The sequence below is a fragment of the Podarcis filfolensis genome (assembly GCF_964270895.1).
Source record: "Podarcis filfolensis genome assembly, chromosome: 8".
NCBI lineage: Eukaryota > Metazoa > Chordata > Lepidosauria > Squamata > Lacertidae > Podarcis > Podarcis filfolensis.
Window position 1 is genome coordinate 8,009,331 of NC_139611.1, and position 19,481 is coordinate 8,028,811.

Consider the following 19,481-nt stretch of genomic DNA (forward strand, 5'->3'; position numbering starts at 1 on the left):
GGTTGACCTGAGGCTCACATTGTTTGTTTTATTTTTATTTATTTTCCTTGCAGTGACAGCTTCCGTCACGGAGCCCAGAGGGATCCAAATGTAGCTCCCACGCAATCACTGTGGGATGTAATCCATGAGAGGCAATCAAGTACAACATTCCTTGTAACACTAGAGAAGACATGCGAGGGAATGTTTGGTCCAGCCAGTCAAAACTTCCTGTTCCTCCTGGCTGGAGCATCCTTCCTTTTGCATGTGATAGAAGGTGGGCGTGACCTTACCTGTCCAGGTAACAAAAGGACAAGTCACACAGCTCCCCTCTTTCTCTTTGACTTCCTTCATCGTTTGACCAGCTTCTAGCTAGGACTGCTCTGCTAGCTCTCAGCTAGCAGCAGCACTGGGATTATTCCCCCATATGGGGTAGATCCACATGTACATATTGGTAACTAAGTTTGCCTTCAGGGATCCAACTGTGAACTGATGTGAGTAAACTTATTTTTATCATCTTTGAATAAGATTGTGGCATCTTTATTCTTTTTAAGAAGGATTCAAGGGAATTTACCAGGAACGTACAATTCAATCTGAGACAGGTTGAATTGTATAATAGTGAGAGGCTCACACGAGCCTGCAACCAGTTATTTGCTGTGCATGAGAAGAGGAATGTAAACTCTGCTAAGGAAAGGAAATTGCTAGCGCAAGTTAGGAAGGATATTAATAAACAATATATCCTCTCCTGCCACCCTGAACATTTCCACAATCACTTGCTCAGGCATTGACAAGGTCCAGACCTGCTTGTTTTCAGCAAGGTAACAGGGCTGTTCGCATTTGAATCTGTATTTCTCAGAACCGTATTCAATTTAAAAATAAACAACAACTGTACATAAAACCATGCAATGAAAACCATATAAAAATGTTAAAATCAGAAATCGGATAACTGTTGTGGGGGCGGGGAATGCATTCTTAATTGCCTGCATAAGCCTGATGGAAAAGAAAAAAATTTCAGCGGGCATTGAAAACCTGGCACAAAAAGGCACCTGCTAAATCTCTAGTGGCGCAGAGTTCCACAGGACTGGGCCAACAACACTAAAGTCTCTGCTTCTTGTTGTTGTCAAATTTGCGTCATAAACTCGGGGCACAAGCAAAGACTCTCCTGCAGGTGATCGAGGGTTCGGGCGATCTCTGAGTTACCCGGGACCTAAGTTGTTCAGGGCTTCAAAGATTAACACAATGCTTACCTCTAAAACACAAAATCCCATGTACGGCCTGGTGTGCTCCAAAGATGTCAGTCTGAAGATTCCAAGGATAAAGGCTGGAAAAATCAAAAGGGGAGGACTCAGTCACCAATAAAATCACATCGCTGTAGCCCCAAAGTGACTTCAGTAAGGCACAGCTAGGTGTTTTTATTTCCCCAGCCAATTATTTGTTTTACTTATTAAACCTGCATCCTCTCAAAGAAGTCCCAGGGTGGCAAACTTCAAAACTTTAAAGCAGGCTTCCTCAACCTCAGCCCTCCAGATGTATTCAGACTACAATTCCCATCATCACCTGCCCCTAATTTTCCAGAATGCTTTTTTTGTGGGTTATCGGGAGAAAAGGTAAGAAGGAACATTGTTTTATTTATTTCCTTTAAATTAACTTATCTGAGAGGGCAAGCCACAGATATATCTATATCTACTTATCCGGGGGTAACTCTCATGGACTTTCTAGACACGTAACAAGACAGACTGTCAAAGGCAGGGCATTCCCCAGCTTTCCTTACCTGGACCCCAGCAGCAAAAAAATATCATGGGGTACAAAAACACTCTTTGCTCTACCATCTTAATCATTGCCCACTCCTGATCGCCCACGTAGCCGGTTGAATTCAGAAACCTCTTGTACAGCCCTCTGGCTTGGAGAAGCAAAACCTGCAGAAAAACCAAAACCAGTTATCAGAATCTACTACAGTCATACCTCATGTTACGGACGCTTCAGGTTACGTGTTTTCGGGTTATGGACTGCGGGAAACCCGGAAGTACCGGAACAGGTTACTTCTGGGTTTCGCCGCATGCGCAGAAGCGCTAAATCGTGCTTTGAGCATGCGCAGAAGCGTCAAATCGCGCCTACACAAACGCGGCACTTCAGGATGCAAACGCTGCGGGTTGCGGACATGCCTCCATCATGGATTACGTCCGCAACCCGAGGTTCCACTGTAGTTCCTCCTGATCACGTTTAATGAGGAGGGCTTGGGCTCTAAGCCCCAGGCAGCAATGAAGCCCAGGATTAAATACACCCTGACTTCCTCAGAGGAAGGTGTTGCTATAAATCTCACTAACATGAGCAATACACTCAATGTGTAAATAAAATAAAATTCAGCACAACCTTCTGCTTATAATAGCAATGAAGTAGATGAAACAGGTAGCACAAAAAATACAGCAAAATCGCATGTGGCATGTGAGTTACATTTAGGGCTGGGCGATATATTAATACAGCGTCCAAAACTGGTTTGAAGTCTATACTGTGATATCGGCGTCATAGTTTTTGTCCTGGCAATATATCGCAAAACATGATGTGTGTGTGTATGTGTGCTATGCAAAAATCACAATGTGGGGGAAACCGTGAAGCCAGCTAATGCCTCTACATAGCTCCAGCCTTATTTCAGATGTGATATATTGGTATATTGCTATGTTTAGCTGGTGATATATTGCGATGTTGAAAACCAGACATTGCACAGCCCCATATATGCAAAACCACATATACTTGAACTGCCCTCCCGTGACCCTCCTTACTTTCCTGAGCCAGCACGAGAGCAGACCTTACCCTCCAAGCAAGGCAGAGAGCTTTTAAGCACTTTGCTTTCCTTAATGGGCACGTCTCATTCAGCACACAAGTTCTGAGATGCCCTCACGAGATCTCATAAGGCCATTTAAGTTCCCGTGAAATCTCATGAGAGCATCCCAGAGCCCAGTAGGCAACGTGGGGTGCTTAAAAGCTCTTTCCACATCAGGAAAACACAGCACAAAATGAGCTTTTTACGCTCTCCACCTTGCATGCAATTAATTTGCAAGGTTTCAATTTGCAGGGTTGAAATTGTGGAAGTCAATTGCCCATAAGATGCAATTGCATTGTATTGCAAAAATTGTATCTCACACCGATACACCCATCCGACATTGGCTCTTCCTAGTCATCAAAATGCAAGAGAACGTTGGGGTCTCATCAGCATGTGGTGGGCATGTGGGAAAGTGGCTCAGTTCCAGGAAGAATTTGTTGAAATAAAAGCAAATACTGAACCAAACACGTCTAAATGTCCAGAGCTGGCTCTGCTCAGCCTTTCTGCACGAGGTAGCACTAAGTTACAGTTCAAAGCCCTGGTGGCCAGGCTCGTAATAATGAAATGCTGGAAGAATCGGGGGGGGCTGCATCTTTGACAAACTGGTACAATGCAGTATGTTAAGCAGCACTTGTGGAAAAATTGACTAACAGAATAAAATTCACATATGGTTTAAAGCACAAAGACTCTTTTGCAATAGACAGGGACAGCTTTATTATGTACGCAGCTAAAAATGAAAACAGAGGACTCCCTTCACATTATGAAACTGTTGGGTAAGCATAAACTGCATAGTTATGGGTTTGCAGGGAGCAAGGTTCTCCTAAAATTCCTGGGTGCCCAGTTCTCCCCACAATTTCTGAAATTAGTAAATGAGGGGTTCGGTCAAATTATTTGGCAAGGCCTAAAAAATAAGTCAAGCCAGCTTCCTCAGGAGATTGGCGGAGAGAGGTGCCATTGAAGAACAAAAACAGGCGATGGCAGAAAAGGCGGGACATTCAGTTTCAGGCAAGAAAGGGGATAGACACCAGCTGTGAGTTAGTTCGCAAAAGGCAATAGCAGAGCTCGGAGAGGGAGGCTACCAGGATTACAGAGAGTGATGTCACCCCAGGGAAAAAATATCTATGATTCCATGATTCTACTGTGGGGAGTTTGTGGCGAGTGTTGTCCCAAACTAGGGTTTCCCGAAGCCTCACTGCCTGCACTGCCTGCTTCCCCTTTCCATTTTAAGCCTGGTGGACTAGGCCCTCTGGGTTGCAACACCAGTCTGTAGCTCAGTGATACTGGATAGTTTTAGAAAATTTACAGTTACGTTGTACTGGAGCTCTATATAAGCAGGCCGACTGAACCCTTCAGTTCAGTTCTGTTCTGGCCTGTGAATAAAGAAGAGCTGTTTGAAGAATCGCTGTGTCGTCTGATATGTTCACCCATGACTTAACACTGGCGACGAAGGTGGGATCGATGGACATCAGAGCACAGCCAGATGTGGCCACCATCTAAGCTGAATCACTGAGCGTCATTTTCGATCCCTTATTTGCATGACTATCTACAGTATCCCCCTGCTGGCCCAGGGTGAGAACTTCAGTAAATAACAGATACAACATCTGCTTTGCATGCAAAAGGTCCCAGGTTCAGTCCCCGACAGCATCTCCAGGCAGGGCTTGGGCGAGAACCCAGTCCAAAACCCCAGAGAGCTGCTGCCAGTCAGTGTAGGAAATATTGATCCAGATGGGCGAATGATCTGTACAAGGCAGCTTCCCATGTACTGCCAGCTGATCCTAAGGGCCTCAAGGCTTGACTCTCCAGTCCAGCCAACTTGTCTCGTGCCTGAGTCTTTCCCGTGGGTACTGCTTTGGGTCTTGATCTCTGCCTAGTTTTGATTCTATGCCCCTATCTCTGGCCCTTCTCGCTGTTCCAGAACCTGAATCCCTCCTCGAAATAAAATAAAAAAAATTCTTCCAGTAGCACGTTGTTGTTGTTTAGTCGTTTAGTCGTGTCCGACTCTTCGTGATGCCATGGACCAGAGCACGCCAGGCACTTCTGTCTTCCACTGCCTCCCGCAGTTTGGTCAAACTTATGCTGGTAGCTTCGAGAAGACTGTCCAACCATCTCGTCCTCTGTCGTCCCCTTCTCCTTGTGCCCTCCATCTTTCCCAGCATCAGGGTCTTTTCCAGGGAGTCTTCTCTTCTCATGAGGTGGCCAAAGTATTGGAGCCTCAGCTTCAGGATCTGTCCTTCCAGTGAGCACTCAGGGCTGATTTCCTTAAGAATGGAGAGGTTTGATCTTCTTGCAGTCCATGGGACTCTCAAGAGTCTCCTCCAGCACCATAAGGTATGAGCTTTCGTGTGCATGCACACTTCTTCAGATACCTTATCTATAGAAGTGTGCATGCACATGAAAGCTCATACCAATAACAAACCAACTGTTCCTAAGGTGTTACTGGAAGAATTTTTTTTATTTTGTTTCGACTACGGCAGACCAACACAGCTACCTACCTGTAACTGAATCCCTCCTGTTTTTTTTTATAAGATATTTATTAAGATTTTTTTAAAGTATTACAATAAAATGAAAAAAATAACAATAACAAAAATACAAAATAAAAATAATTAAAAACACACAAATTTTCCATTGCTTATTTTCCTTTAGCCTGTTTCCCAGACCTCCTCATACCTCCCTTTTTTGTATTCCACCTCAAATTGTTGGTTCAGCAAATCCTTACCATTATGTTTTTACCTATTTATTGAATCCCTCCTGTTTTAGACCCCACCCTGGCTTCTAGAATACCTCCCTGCCCACACCTGAAATTCCAGATCACCTGGAGCCCAGCTCTGCTTTTCCTGAGGCCAACTTTTTTGCAATCAGCACCTGTGTCTCTTACCAGGATAGCAATGAAGCTGGCCAGGAATGAGATGAAAAACACTCCAATGCCATAAGAGAACATCACACTGCAAGGATGTTGATGGGGACCCATGATGAACTTGACTTCCGTGTGCATCAAGAGGCACCTGCCAGACAGAAAGGAGATAGAAGGTCCATAAATAGCAACACCCTAGAGGTCCCGGGCCCTAAGGAAGTCAGATTAGCCTCAACCAGAGTCAGGGCCTTTTCAACACTGGCTCCGGCCTGGTGGAACGCTCTGCCTCATGAGACCAGGGCCCTGAAGGATCTGATTTCTTTCTGCAGGGCCTGTAAGACAGAGTTGTTCTGCCTGGCCTTTGACTTGGAATCAACTTGATTCCCTCCCCCTCTTTCTTTTCTTTTCTCCTTCTGTGATGGAACTCCTATGGAACTCCTGGCTTTTTTCTGGCCCACGTAGGACCAGTCTGGATAGTTGGCCTTGGTGAAGATTTGACGTTTTCATCCCCAAAATGTTTCTGATTTGAGTTTCTACTGAAATGACGCTGCATTTTAATGTTGTATTTTAATCTTGTTTTTAAGTTGTATTTTAATTAATTGTTTTTATACCTGGTGTTAGCCGCCCTGGCTGGGGAGGGCGGGGTATAAATAAATAAAATTTATTATTATTATTATTTATTAGAAGGGGACCCTAGTCCCTGATAAAGCACAATATGGACTCACAGTCCAGTGGGACAGGCTGTAGAGGCTCACACAGGCAGGGCCAATCATTGTCAAAAGGAGGCACCCCAAGTAGCCTGGTCGCTGTAGCCCATGATCGGATAACCTCGAGGCTGGATTACTGCAACACGCTCAATGTCGGGCTGCCCTTGGAAGCTTCCGCTGGTGGCCAGCGTGGCTGACATCTCAAACTGGGCCCGGTTCAAGCTCCTTGTATTATTTTACAAAGCCCTGAATGACACAGGTCCAGGGCATCTCAGGGGCCAACTGAACACTTATATCCCAGCTTGATCACTGAGATCACCTGCAGGAACGTCGTAGTTGGCGAGGCTCATCTGAGATCAACACAGAAGCGAGCCTTTAGTGTCACAGCTCCTGCGTAAGACTCTGCCAAGAGAGATTCACCTTTTATACTAATTCTCAAATGTTTACTGGAAACTTTTCTTTGCAGCCAGGCTTTTTTTCCTTTCTGTTAAAAAATGTATTTTTCTTTTTATTTATTTAAACAAGGACATACACTGCAACGACACACAAGAACAGAAGAACAACAAAATTGAATGAAAACTAAAATTAAACATACGCACAAAATTCAAATTTGGTTGTTTCATGCACATTCCGCGGGGAAAATATATGATTGGTGTTGTGGGGGTGGTAATAAGATATGTAAACAGAGATGTTTTGTTTATAAATATAAGTGAAATTTTCACTTAAAGCTGTAAGAGCTGGTGGAATGGTCTTCCTCAAGAGGTTGTGGACTCTCCTTCCTTGGAGGTTTTTAAACAGAGGTTGGATGGCCATCTGTCATGGATGCTTTAGCCGAGATTCCTGCATTGTAGGGGGTTGGACTAAATGACCCTCAGGATCCCATTCTATGATTCTATGATTCCTAAGAGTCATTTGGACCTTGTAATCATTAATATACAAAATTAAAATTTGCAACGTATTTGAAAATGAAGCTTTTTTTGTTTGCTCTCTACTGTACCTTGATTTTTTAGTTATTTTTTTCAGCAGTAACTGCAGACCAGATTTAGCTATACCATAAATCCTTAGCTAATCCCTCTAAATACTTCTATTTTCTTGTGATAACCCTCCTGGCCTCTAACAATTAATACATATTCGATTCCATAGGGACGCAGGTGGCGCTGTGGGTTAAGCCACAGAGCCTAGGACTTGCCGATCAGAAGGTCAGTGGTTCGAATCCCTGCCACGGGGTGAGCTCCCGTTGCTCGGTCCCTGCTCCTGCCAACCTAGCAGTTCGAAAGCAGGTCAAAGTGCAAGTAGATAAATAGGTACCGCTCCGGCGGGAAGGTAAACGGCGTTTCCGTGTGCTGTTCTGGCTCCCCAGAAGTGGCTTAGTCATGCTGGCCACATAACCCGGAAGCTGTACGCCGGCTCCCTCGGCCAGTAAAGCGAGATGAGCACCACAACCCCAGAGTCGGCCATGACTGGACCTAATGGTCAGGGGCCCCTTTACCTTTACCTTATATCCCCAGTAAAGCTAAGTATTCCCAGTAATAAGTATCCCCAGTAATGCTAAGCAGTATTCTGCTTATGAAGAAAATTAAGAAGCATTTTCCGTAATAGTCAGCTGATGAAGTGTTTAAATTGTTGTTTGGCTTTTAATATGCTATCATTGTTGCAAACCGCTTTGATTTTTTTAAAAAAATGAAATTGCGGTATGCAGATAGTTTTGCAATGGCTAAATAAATGTCTAATTGTTAGAGGGCTCCATTCAATGCTGTGGAAGGTGCAGTCTTGATTCATTCAGCAGGTATTTCTTAATTCTATTGTTGCACCCTTATGTAAGATGAGGACTGGTGCTTCAGAGGGGTCCACAAAACCAAAGCCTGGATCCCCGATGGAAGTAATGACATCACAAAAAAACTTGACAGGTGGGGAAGAAACAGACACGCCTGAGTTGAATTCGCAGGATCATGCCCAACATCAAAATAACCAGGTGAGCGAAAAGGAACAGCCGATTCCTCTAGACAATCATCTTCAGGAATCTGAGCACTCTGTAAATCCTTTGGAAGAGGATTTTCTCAGCTCCTTTAGGAATCTCCCTCAGGAAGAGCAACAAACAGTTATCAAGAGGCTTGATCTTATGAGCCAGACATTGAAAGAGATTAAAGAATCAGAGGTAGAGACTGACAATAGACCCAATGGCCACAACAGAATGATAACTATAGAACCACCGGAGTATTGGGTTCATTCAGCAACAACTGAAGTGCGGTCAGGTTGACTCACCCATGTTCCGCAGTGAAGTTCTGATAACATTCGTAATAGTTGCCCAGCCCAAACACAGGAACCATCAGTAAGAGAGGGACAGAGCTGGAAGAAGAAATTGACAGCGTCCCAGTTAAGACAGGCCTCCCGTAAATCTTCTTTCCAGGGACAACAAAGAAACCGGATTGGTCACAGTCCAGAGTGAGTGGATATCTGAATCTGCTTCACATGGAATCAGATCTTTGGGCCACCTTTGACTACACCATACATTTAAAGCACTACATTTAAAGCACTGCCACTTTAAACAATCTTGGCTTCCCCCAAAGGATTATGGGAGCTGTAGTTTGTTAAGAGTGCTGATAGTTAGTTGTTAGGAGACCCCCATTCTCCTCCCAGAACTGCCATTCCCAGAGTTCCTTGGGCATGGAGACTTAACTGTCAAACAACTCTGGGAATTGTAGTGTAATAAGAGAGGAAGAAAAACCTTTCTTTACCAACCTTCTCCACTAACCACATTGTTGTTTGCTTAAATATATACTACTTTTGCTTTTTTAAAAACAAAACCAAACCTTTCTTTCTGAATGGAGGAAGCCCTATTCCAAACCATTTAAACTTACCCAGACAAAAAGATAGCTGTTCGGCCAATGTGATTTGCGTAGCTTAGAATCTACAAAAGAAAGAAAAAACCACACACAAGGGATTTAACTGCTTTGTATAGTTTTGACACAAGACGGGGAGTCACCATTTTGATATGCATAAAACAATTGCGTGTGACAGTAATCCACCATCTTACACTCATTTGACTTGCACAATTTCAACCACACACAGATGGAGGTGGGCTGGCTCAAATTGCACAAGTCAATTCTCAAGGAAGTTGGAGAGTTTAGCAGCTCTTTCCACACCGAGCCTGCTTGGGCCTACCAGGTTAGTTGCTGACATCCATCTAGCTTGGGAGACAATGGAGGAGTGAAGTTTTGGGGATGGAGTTAAGCTGTTGGAAAGTTGCTGTGGCGCTTGCTGTGGCGGCTGTAGAGACCAAGGTGGGAGAGACATGTTTTGTTGGAGCTGGGGCAGATGAAGGTGTCCAGTTGTGCTGCTGCAGATGCACCATGGCACTTCTCTCTGCACTCTGCACTCTCTGTTTACTGGGTGCAAAAAGAGCTTTTAAGCTCTCCATTTTGCTTGGAAGAGCAAGGCCCGCTCAGTGTGCCAGCTCTGGGATGCTATCGTGAGATCTCGTGGGGCAATCTGAGATTTCTCATGAGTATTCCTAGCTATTCATATGCTGAATTTTCAGGATGACATTTTAAAGGGCTGGTGGTGAAGCACACACACATGCAGAATTGTAGGGAAGTGAACTTAAGACTGAACAGTGGTACCTTGGAAGCCGAATGGAATCCGTTCCGGAAGTCTGTTTGACTTCCAAAACATTCGGGAACCAAGGAAGCTCCAGCAGCCAATCAGAAATCAAGGAAGCCACACTGGACGTTTGGATTCCAAAAGAACATTGGCAAACCAGAACACTCACTTCTGGGTTTGCAGTGTTCAGGAGCCAAAATGTTTGACTCGCAAGTCATTCATTAACCAAGGTACAAATGTACTGGAAAAAGAGACACTGGTTTGGCAGATTCATCCATCACTCATCCCACGGAAGGGTCATGAGCCAAAGCAAGGAAGCAGGCTGCAGGAACCTGCAGTGGGGTTAAAGGTAAAGGGACCCCTGACCATTAGGTCCAGTCGTGACCGACTCTGGGGTTGCGGCGCTCATCTCGCTTTATTGGCCGAGGGAGCCGGCGTACAGCTTCCGGGTCATGTGGCCAGCATGACTAAGCCACTTCTGGCAAACCAGAGCAGCGCACAGAAACGCCGTTTACCTTCCCACTGGAACGGTACCTATTTATCCACTTGCACTTTGACATGCTTTCGAACTGCTAGGTTGGCAGGAGCAGGGACCGAGCAACGGGAGCTCACCCCTTCACGGGGATTCGAACTGCTGACCTTCTGATCGGCAAGTCCTAGGCTAAGTGGTTTAACCCACAGCGCCACCCACATCCCACAGTGGGGTTACATAGAGGTAAAGATAGGTGTTATTCCAGTCATTGGGAAGTTCAAAGTAAGGTCTGACAGTGTTGGGTTTCCAGGCCATGCCAAATGCCAACATCTGGTGTTTGTGTCCTAAGAGATCTTCCTCACAGGAAGATGTGGAATCAGAGAATTGTACTGTTGGAAAGGATCCCCAAAGCTCATCTTGTCCACCCTCTGCAATTCTGGAATCACAGCTCAAGAATCCTTGCCAGGTGGCCATCCAACCTCTGCTTAAAAACCTCCAGTGAAGGAGAGCCTCCCACCTTCTAAGCTAATTCTTTCCACTGTTAAACATGTCTTGCCTTCAGAAAGTGCTTCCTGAAGTTTAGCAGGAAACTCCTTCCTTGCCATTTGAATCTATTGATTTGATCCTCTCTTCTGGAGCAGCAGAAAACAAGCTCGCTCCATCTTCCATATGGCAGCCCTTCAGATGTTTGAAGATGGCTCTCATATTTCCTCTCAAGACTCATCTTCTCCAGGCTAAACATCCCCAACTCCCTCAACCATTCCTCATATGGTTTGCAGACCCTTTCCTCCTGAGTCTTGTGGCTGCTTTGGGTGCCTACACTGCGGGTTTGTGGTCCAGGCCTGAATCTTTAGGTGCCTGGGGGCAGCTTGACCTCAGCATCTCCAGCTATTGGAGGGAAGGGGTGTGGGTGGGTAGTACAGTGGTACCTCAGGTTAAGAACTTAATTTGTTCTGGAGGTCTGTTCTTAACCTGAAACTGTTCTTAACCTGAAGCACCACTTTAGCTAATGGGGCCTCCTGCTGCCGCCGCATCACCACCGCACAATTTCTGTTCTCAATCTGAAACAAAGTTCTTAACCCGAGGTAATATTTCTGGATTAGTGGAGTCTGTAACCTGAAGCGTATGGAACCTGAAGCGTATGTAACCCGAGGTACCACTGTAGATGCTTGAGAACCAGGAGGAAGAGGCTGACAAGGGAATATCCCACACCAAGGAGACAAATAACTTGTTATGCAATGGGAGTGTTTCCCATTTTTCCCCCTTCTTTCTTTTTCTCTTCCAGACCTGGATTTATGGGCAGCACTCATAAGAGTGAGGAGGCAAAAGTTGACAGAAGAGAAAGAGGAAGTAAGTGAAGCTGAAAAGAGAGAAAGAGAAAGAAACAGAGAGAGAGAGAGAGAGAGAGAGAGAGAGAGAGAGAGAGAGAGAGAGAGAGAGCTGCCTCAATCAGCCTGGCCAATGTTGGGAGTTGTAGTTCGTAACGAAGGGGGAGAAATTTGCTACTCCTTGCATTTTAATGCAAACTCTTCCCAATGCACAACTCACAAACTTCAGTCCCATCAGGCCTCCTCTTCCCCAATTTGTCCAATTTGTCTTTTAAAGCCATCCAAGTTGGCGGGCATCCCTGCCTCGCCTGGAAGTGAGTTCCACTCTTTAACCATGTGTTGCGCGAAGAAGGACTTTACTGAATCTGTTCTGAATCTTACAGCATTCAGCTTCATTGAATGTCCACGAGTTCTTGTGTTAGGAGAAAGGCAGAGAAATGTTTCTTTGCCAGCTCTTTGGTTGTTGCCATTGGTAGGTAACTGGAAATGCTTTAGGTAAAGGTAAAGGGACCCCTGACCATTAGGTCCAGTCGTGGCCGACTCTGGGGTTGCGGCGCTCATCTCGCTTTATTGGCTGAGGGAGCCGGCGTACAGCTTCCGGGTCATGTGGCCAGCATGACTAAGCCGCTTCTGGCGAACCAGAGCAGCGCACGGAAACACCGTTTACCTTCCCGCCGGAGTGGTACCTATTTATCTACTTGCACTTTGACCTGCTTTCGAACTGCTAGGTTGGCAGGAGCAGGGACCGAGCAACGGGAGCTCGCCCCGTCGTGGGGATTTGAACCGCCGACCTTCTGATCGGCAAGTCCTAGGCTCTGTGGTTTAACCCACAGCGCCACCCTTGTCCCTTGCTTTACCAACCTAGCAATCCAGCTCACAAATTGTGCAGCTGCCTCCACCTGCAGAAAGTACACAGAGGGCTCCTTGTGTTCCCTGAGACAGCGGTGTCCGTTCTGAGTTGAGCCAGTTGTGGAGGGACTGCTGATCACAGAGCAGGTGAAGTATTTACTTAGGTTTGTCTATTTCTCAGAACTGTGTCCCTCTGTTCCCAAACAGTGACGCTCGCTCCTCAAGAGTGTTGTTCGAGGGCAGATGACGGCAAGGGAGCGGTTTTGCGTCCGCCTCTTCCCAGGACAACCTGCTCTGCTCAGGTTACTGACACTGCAAACAGCAACCATTCCTTTGCGGACCACCCTAGACAACACCCACCAAACATTACATGGCTATGCATGGATGCAAGTCTATGCGTCACTTTCCCATCAGGGAGCGGATTAGCAGGTACAAGACAAGCCCAGACTCCATGGCTTTTCCCCAACAGACACTCAGAATTTTCTCAGAATAGCGTGAATCTCACATCAAGGATCAATGCTTGAGATCCAAAGTATTTGTAGTAGCCTGATGTAGGAGGCTATATCACATGATGCAGGTCATATGATTGTATGTCTCAGGCCAGTTATGGTTTTCACCCTCTAGTAGATCATTAATCAAAAGAGCAAACATCTTACTTGCTTTTTTAATAATGCTCCCTGCAACTCTGTGTTCAGGATAGCAAAGAAGGTGCCAAACCGGCCAGCAATATAACACATATAATATGTTATATAATATATTATATAACATATATAATATGAAGAAGCGGTGGTGGAAGGTAGAGAAACTACAAGCAGGCAAGGTGTCCATTAAATTTCGGAGAGCCTCCATGGGCACGCACCATGTTATTAGGGTTATACACTTATACACACCACACCACAATCTCACAAAAAATGCCCCCAGCCCTGTATGAAAAGAAAATAGAGGGGAATCACTCCCGGAATTTGCAAGCATCAAATCCATGTTCTCTAAGAATGTTTGAAGAGCCTTTTGGATCAGGGAAAAAACAATGCTGTCCAGGGTTGTAAAGACTGCGGAGAGAATAATTGGGTGCACTCTTCCCACCTTGGATCAAATCTATGCTTCCAGGTGCCATAAGAAAGCTGCAGAGATAGCGCAGGATAGTGTGCACCCCGGAAATGATCTCTTTCAGCTTCTGCCTTCTGGAAGAAGGTACAGGGTTATAAAGACTAGGACTGGCTGCCTGAGAAACAGTTTCTATCCAAATGCGATTTTGGTTTTGAATGCAGTATAAGGAGTCTCTATGGGAGTATATTGTATTTTAAAATGGGGTATCAGAGTTTTTAGGGGGCTAACCAGGTTAGAATAGCTGGGATAGCAGGCTTGTTGGTTTTTGAATGTCTTATGTAGATTTTTTTCAATTTTGTTGTTCTGTATGGGACAATGACAATAAAGATTATCGTATTGTATCTCGGTTGGCATCCTGTTCTCACAGCAGCCATCCAGGTGCCTGTGGGAAACTGGACCCAAACACAAGAGTGCTTTCTCTGCCTGTGTGCTCCAGCGACTCATTTACAGGAGCATGTCTGCTTCTGACTGTGGAGCATAGCCATTGTGGCTAGTAGCCATTGATAGCCTTTTCCTCTGTGAATTTGTCTAATCCTCTTTTAAACCCATCCAACGCGGGTGGCGCTGTGGGTAAAACCTCAGTGCCTAGGACTTGCCAATCTTATGGTCGGTGGTTCGAATCCCCACGGCGGGGTGAGCGCCTGTCTTTCGGTCCCAGCTCCTGCCCACCTAGCAGTTCGAAAGCACCCCTAAGTGCAAGTAGATAAATAGGTACCGCTTTATAGCGGGAAGGTAAACGGCGTTTCCGTGTGCTGCGCTGGTGCTGGCTCGCCAGAGCAGCTTTGTCACGCTGGCCACGTGACCCGGAAGTGTCTGCAGACAGCGCTGGCTGCCGGCCTCTTAAGTGAGATGAGCGCACAACCCTAGAGTCGGACACGACTAGCCCGTACGGGCAGGGGTACCTTTACCTTTTAAGCTGGTGGTCATCACTGCCTCCTGTGGGAAGGAGTTCCATAGGACTACATGAATTTTGTTAATTATTAATTTTAAGTGTATGTGTTTATGCATTGCATTTAGGTCCCACTTTTTCCTCCAAGGAGCTCAAGGTGACGTACATGGTTCCCCTTGTCATTTAATCCCCACCAGGTAGGTTAGGCTAAGAAGCAGGGACTGGCCCAATGTTACCCAGTGAACTTAATGGCTGAGTGGGGATTCGAACCCTTGTCTCCCAAGTTCTAGTCCAAAACTCTAACCATTATGCGCCACACTCCAATACAAACCTACACCCATATACATTTTTCTTATATGAAGCTGCCCATCTTTCCCCAAACAGTGATACCATGGTTTAAGAACAATTTACCATATTTTTCGCTCTATAAGATGCACCAGACCACAAGACGCACCTAGTTTTTGGAGGAGGAAAACAAGAAAAAAAATATTCTGAATCTCAGAAGCCAGAACAGCAAGAGGGATCGCTACGCAGTGAAAGCAGCAATCCCTCTTGCTGTTTTGGCTACTGGGATAGCTGCGCAGCCTGCATTCGCTCCATAAGACGCACACACATTTCCCCTTACTTTTTAGGAGGGAAAAAGTGAGTCTTATAGAGCAAAAAATACGGTAGTTTATGAACAACTTGGATTAAGAACGCTGCAAACCCAGAAGTAGGTGTTTTGGTTTGTGAACTTTGCCTTGGAATAAGAACATGTTTCGCTTCCTGTTGGGCGTGTTCCATTTGTAAACTTTCCCGCTGCTATGGGAAAGCACGCCTTGGTTTAAGAACGCTTTGGTTTAAGCACGGACTTCCGGAACGGATTAAGTTTGTTAACCAAGATACCACTGTATGGCCTTCCCTGCCCGTGAGTCTTTAGGGTCATCATGGACCGCTCTGCCTTTTCTTCAAAGCATCATAACAGCTCACAGGAATCACGTCAGTATCTGTTTTAATGTTTTGCATTTTGCTATTACGCACTGACTCTCTGCTTGCGATTTCTTTGTCATAATCTGTGTGAATCGCATAGCTTTTACCGCACGAAGTTATTCTTAAAAATATACAAGCTGTTACCAAAACGAAATTTACCTGGGGTGGCCGGTTTTGTAGATTCTGGTTGTATTTCATCTTCAAGTCTATGTAAAGGTGCCAGGTGTAATTGACAGTATACAAGAAGGAGGCAACATAGAAGATCTGGAAAAAGGAGGAACATGGTTGGACAACATGCATGACCCACAATTCTGCAATCACACCGTGTATAAACTTGGGATCTGTGCAAGTATGGAATCCTCTACTCAGCTAAGCTCCCTCCAGGCCATTGGGATTTCACTAAGAACTGCCTGCATGCTGTCAAAATGATTTTCATCATTTTAGAAGCCACTTGCTTCTAAAAAATAAAAATAAAACGTGCCATTTTCAGGATGCTGAATTCTGGGACACATACACAAATGACACAGAATTGCAGAATATGAAGCTTTAAGTGGCTATTTCCATTTTAAAATGACTGGCATATTCTTGGATTTTAAAATGGCTTTTCCGGCACCCACCTGCCATAATAACTGTTCTTATAAGAAGAAAAATGACAAATCCAAAGGAAGAAAAGTTCTGCGTATTATTGTTAAAACAGCCTTGGGCCGAGGTGTGTCTCAGCATGGAGTTTGAAGGCAGAAAGGGCTAAGGGCAGAAATAATTTGGCATCCCCTGCCCACCAGCATCCTTTTGAGAAAACAACAACAAACGAACTTTTTAGAACTGTATCATATTATGAATACCATGAGGAAGAAGAGTTAAAGTTCCTCCTATCATAACACCGGAATCCCGGGGGACCAGCTGATTGGCAGGAGATTTCGGATGAACAAAACAAACCATTTGCGGAGAGGCACCCTGTGTCATTTACGGTGGTCCTGTAAAAAAAGCTTGTAATTTCTGGAAAGCAGTTTTTACTACTACAGTGGTACCTCGGGTTAAGTACTTAATTCGTTCCGGAGGTCCGTTCTTAACCTGAAGAACCACTTTAGCTAACGGGGCCTCCTGCTGCTGCTGCGCCGTCGCTGCATGATTTCTGTTCTTATCCTGAGGTAAAGTTCTTAACCCGAGGTATTATTTCTGGGTTAGCGGAGTCTGTAACCTGAAGCGTATGTAACCCGAGGTATGTAACCTGAAACACCACTTTAGCTAATGGGGTATATAACCTGAAACACCACTTTAGCTAATGGTGCCTCCTGCTTCTGCTGTGCCACCGGAGCACGATTTCTGTTCTCATCCTGAAGCAAAGGTCTTAACCTGAGGTACTATTTATGGGTTAGCAGAGTCTGTAACCTGAAGCGTATGTAACCTGAAGCGTATGTAACCCGAGGTACCACTGTCCCTCAGAACTCAGGATAAAAACAGAAATCGTGCAGTGATGGCGCAGCAGCAGCAGGAGGCCCCATTAGCTAATGTGGTGCTTCAGGTTAAGAACAGTTTCAGGTTAAGAACGGACCTCCAGAACAAATCAAGTTCTTAACCCGAGGTACCACTGTATAAGCAAGTTTACGCCACAGTCCGTTGTACCTTGCCCCACCCTGGCATTCTCCTCCATCTGCAAATGGGGTGGAATACATGAGTCCCTGGAACATCAAGGTTCAACCCTGAAACTGTTGGTGTCTTCAAATTGTTCTCCAACAGGAGAGAAAGATCTTAAGAACTTTTCTATAAGCAGTTCAAGTGTGGGGAGGAAAAGGCACATAACACCGGTCCTGAAAGACCTACATTGGCTCCCGGTACATTTCCAAGCACAATTCAAAGTGTTGGTGCTGACCTTTAAAGCCCTAAACGGCCTCGGCCCAGTATACCTGAAGGAGCGTCTCCACCTCCATCGTTCTGCCTGGACACTGAGGTCCAGCTCCGAGGGACTTCTGGCGGTTCCCTCACTGTGAGAAGTGAGGTTACAGGGAACCAGGCAGAGGGCCTTCTCGGTAGTGGCGCCCGCCCAGTGGAACGCCCCCCCATCAGATGTCAAGGAAATAAACAACTATCTGACTTTTAGAAGACATCTGAAGGCAGCCCTGTTTAGGGAAGCTTTTAATGACTGGTGTTTTATATCGTATTTTTATTCTTTTGTTGGGAGCTCCCCAGAGTGGCTGGGGAAACCCAGCCAGATGGGCAGGGTAAAGGTAAAGGTAAAGGGACCCCTGACCATTAGGTCCAGTCGTGACCGACTCTGGGGCTACAGTGCTCATCTTGATTTATTGGCTGAGGGAGCCGGCGTACAGCTTCTGGGTCATGTGGCCAGCATGACTAAGCCGCTTCTGGCGAACCAGAGCAGCGCATGGAAACGCCATTTACCTTCCCACCAGAGTGGTACCTATTTATCTACTTGCACTTTGACATGCTTTCGAACTGCTAGGTTGGCAGGAGCAGGGACCGAGCAACGGGAGCTCACCCCGTGGCAGGGATTCGAACCGCCGACCTTCTGATCAGCAAGCCCTAGGCTCTGTGGTTTAACCCACAGCGCCACCCGCGTCCCTGATGGGCAGGGTAGAAATAACAAATTGAACTGAACTGAAAGGCATGGATAAGATAATCAGGGGGAGGGTTTTCCAAAGTGCACCAAGGAACTGCTATCTAGAATCAATCTGGATTGAAAACAGCATGCTGCGGATGGCTACGAGATGCTCTGGATTGAAAGTTCATTTTAGTGCTCCAAACGGGGTCAGTGTGTATGCAGCTTACGTCTGACCCTGCTGGGCTCTTCTGATATTTTTGTCCTGCCCTTTTCCTGCCCATCATTATAACTGCTTTACTTTCCTCCCATCCATTGTGCTGGCCAAATGGAGTGGAATTTTATTAAAAGCTTTCTAGGCCATTTGGATTTAATTGAGGGCGGGGAGGCGGGGGAGCAGGTAAATTGTACAACAGCCACACAAGGACCTTGTTGCATGTCAGTGGAGCATGGAATTCACGTTTTGATGGGGTCATGAGAGGATCCTCAAAAACACAAATGGTTCTTTGGCAACTCTGGACAGGCGACTGGAGAGGACATGGGAACAAGCAGAGACAGCAAACCGGGAGTGTTGCTTAGGGATGGCTGTGTTGGAGTTTGGTAAATATATTGCAGTGGCATGCAGAAAGAGATAGTGTGGCTAGACTGCTGGCAGGGTGGATAAAAATCAATGAGTTTTAAAAAAAACTGGATTTTTAAAATTTAAATTGGATTTTTTTTTTTTTGGTTTAAATCAGATTTTTTATTTCAATCAGTTTTTTTTGGTTTTTTTGCTTTAAATCGGATTTTAAAAATAAAATGCTTTTGGAGGAAAAACCTTCCTAAAGATTTAAGTTACATTATAGTCCAAAGACTATTCATCAGGAAATAAGGATTTGATTTAAGTTTTTCACGTGTGCTAAAACTCAGTCTAAGGTGTTTTTTTAATCGTTTAACCACATCAGTTAACAAATATGGATATATATGCTATAATGTTACTGTTTTAGTTAAATAAATTGTTTAAGTTGTTATTAAGGAAATGATTATTTTTCTCCTTCCGATAAAGGCCAATTATAAACAGTTTACTTATGAAACCTCACAATAATTTCATAATTCACTGTTTATGTGTTTCTAATTGTACAGTATAACCAAATCAGTAATTTTTGATATAACTGCAAAAACTACTCTGAAAATTTATTATTCAAAAAAAGGAAACCTTCATCTGGTTGTAAATATTAAGATTATATCAGCAAGAATGAGTCTGTAAAAAAATGATTTAAATCAAGTCTTACAGACTAGTGATTTAAATTGATTTGATTTAAATCAAATCCACCCTGACTGCTGGTTTAAAGCAGGCTTCCTCAACCTCGGCCCTCCGGATG

The 19,481-nt window shown here is 45.0% G+C and overlaps 1 protein-coding gene across 1 annotated transcript in view; it reads right to left on the reverse strand.

Moving 5' to 3' along the window:
- TMEM116 (transmembrane protein 116) overlaps positions 1–19,481 on the reverse strand; it is a 38,118-nt gene that overhangs the window by 3,252 nt on the left and 15,385 nt on the right. Inside the window, exons 5-10 of the mRNA XM_083629594.1 lie at positions 15,726–15,830; positions 9,211–9,260; positions 8,615–8,698; positions 5,670–5,796; positions 1,748–1,892; positions 1,224–1,297 (exon numbers count right to left, since the gene is read on the reverse strand). Of these exons, the coding sequence (XP_083485720.1) occupies positions 1,224–1,297; positions 1,748–1,892; positions 5,670–5,796; positions 8,615–8,698; positions 9,211–9,260; positions 15,726–15,830 (585 nt within the window). The remainder of the gene's footprint in view (positions 1–1,223; positions 1,298–1,747; positions 1,893–5,669; positions 5,797–8,614; positions 8,699–9,210; positions 9,261–15,725; positions 15,831–19,481) is intronic.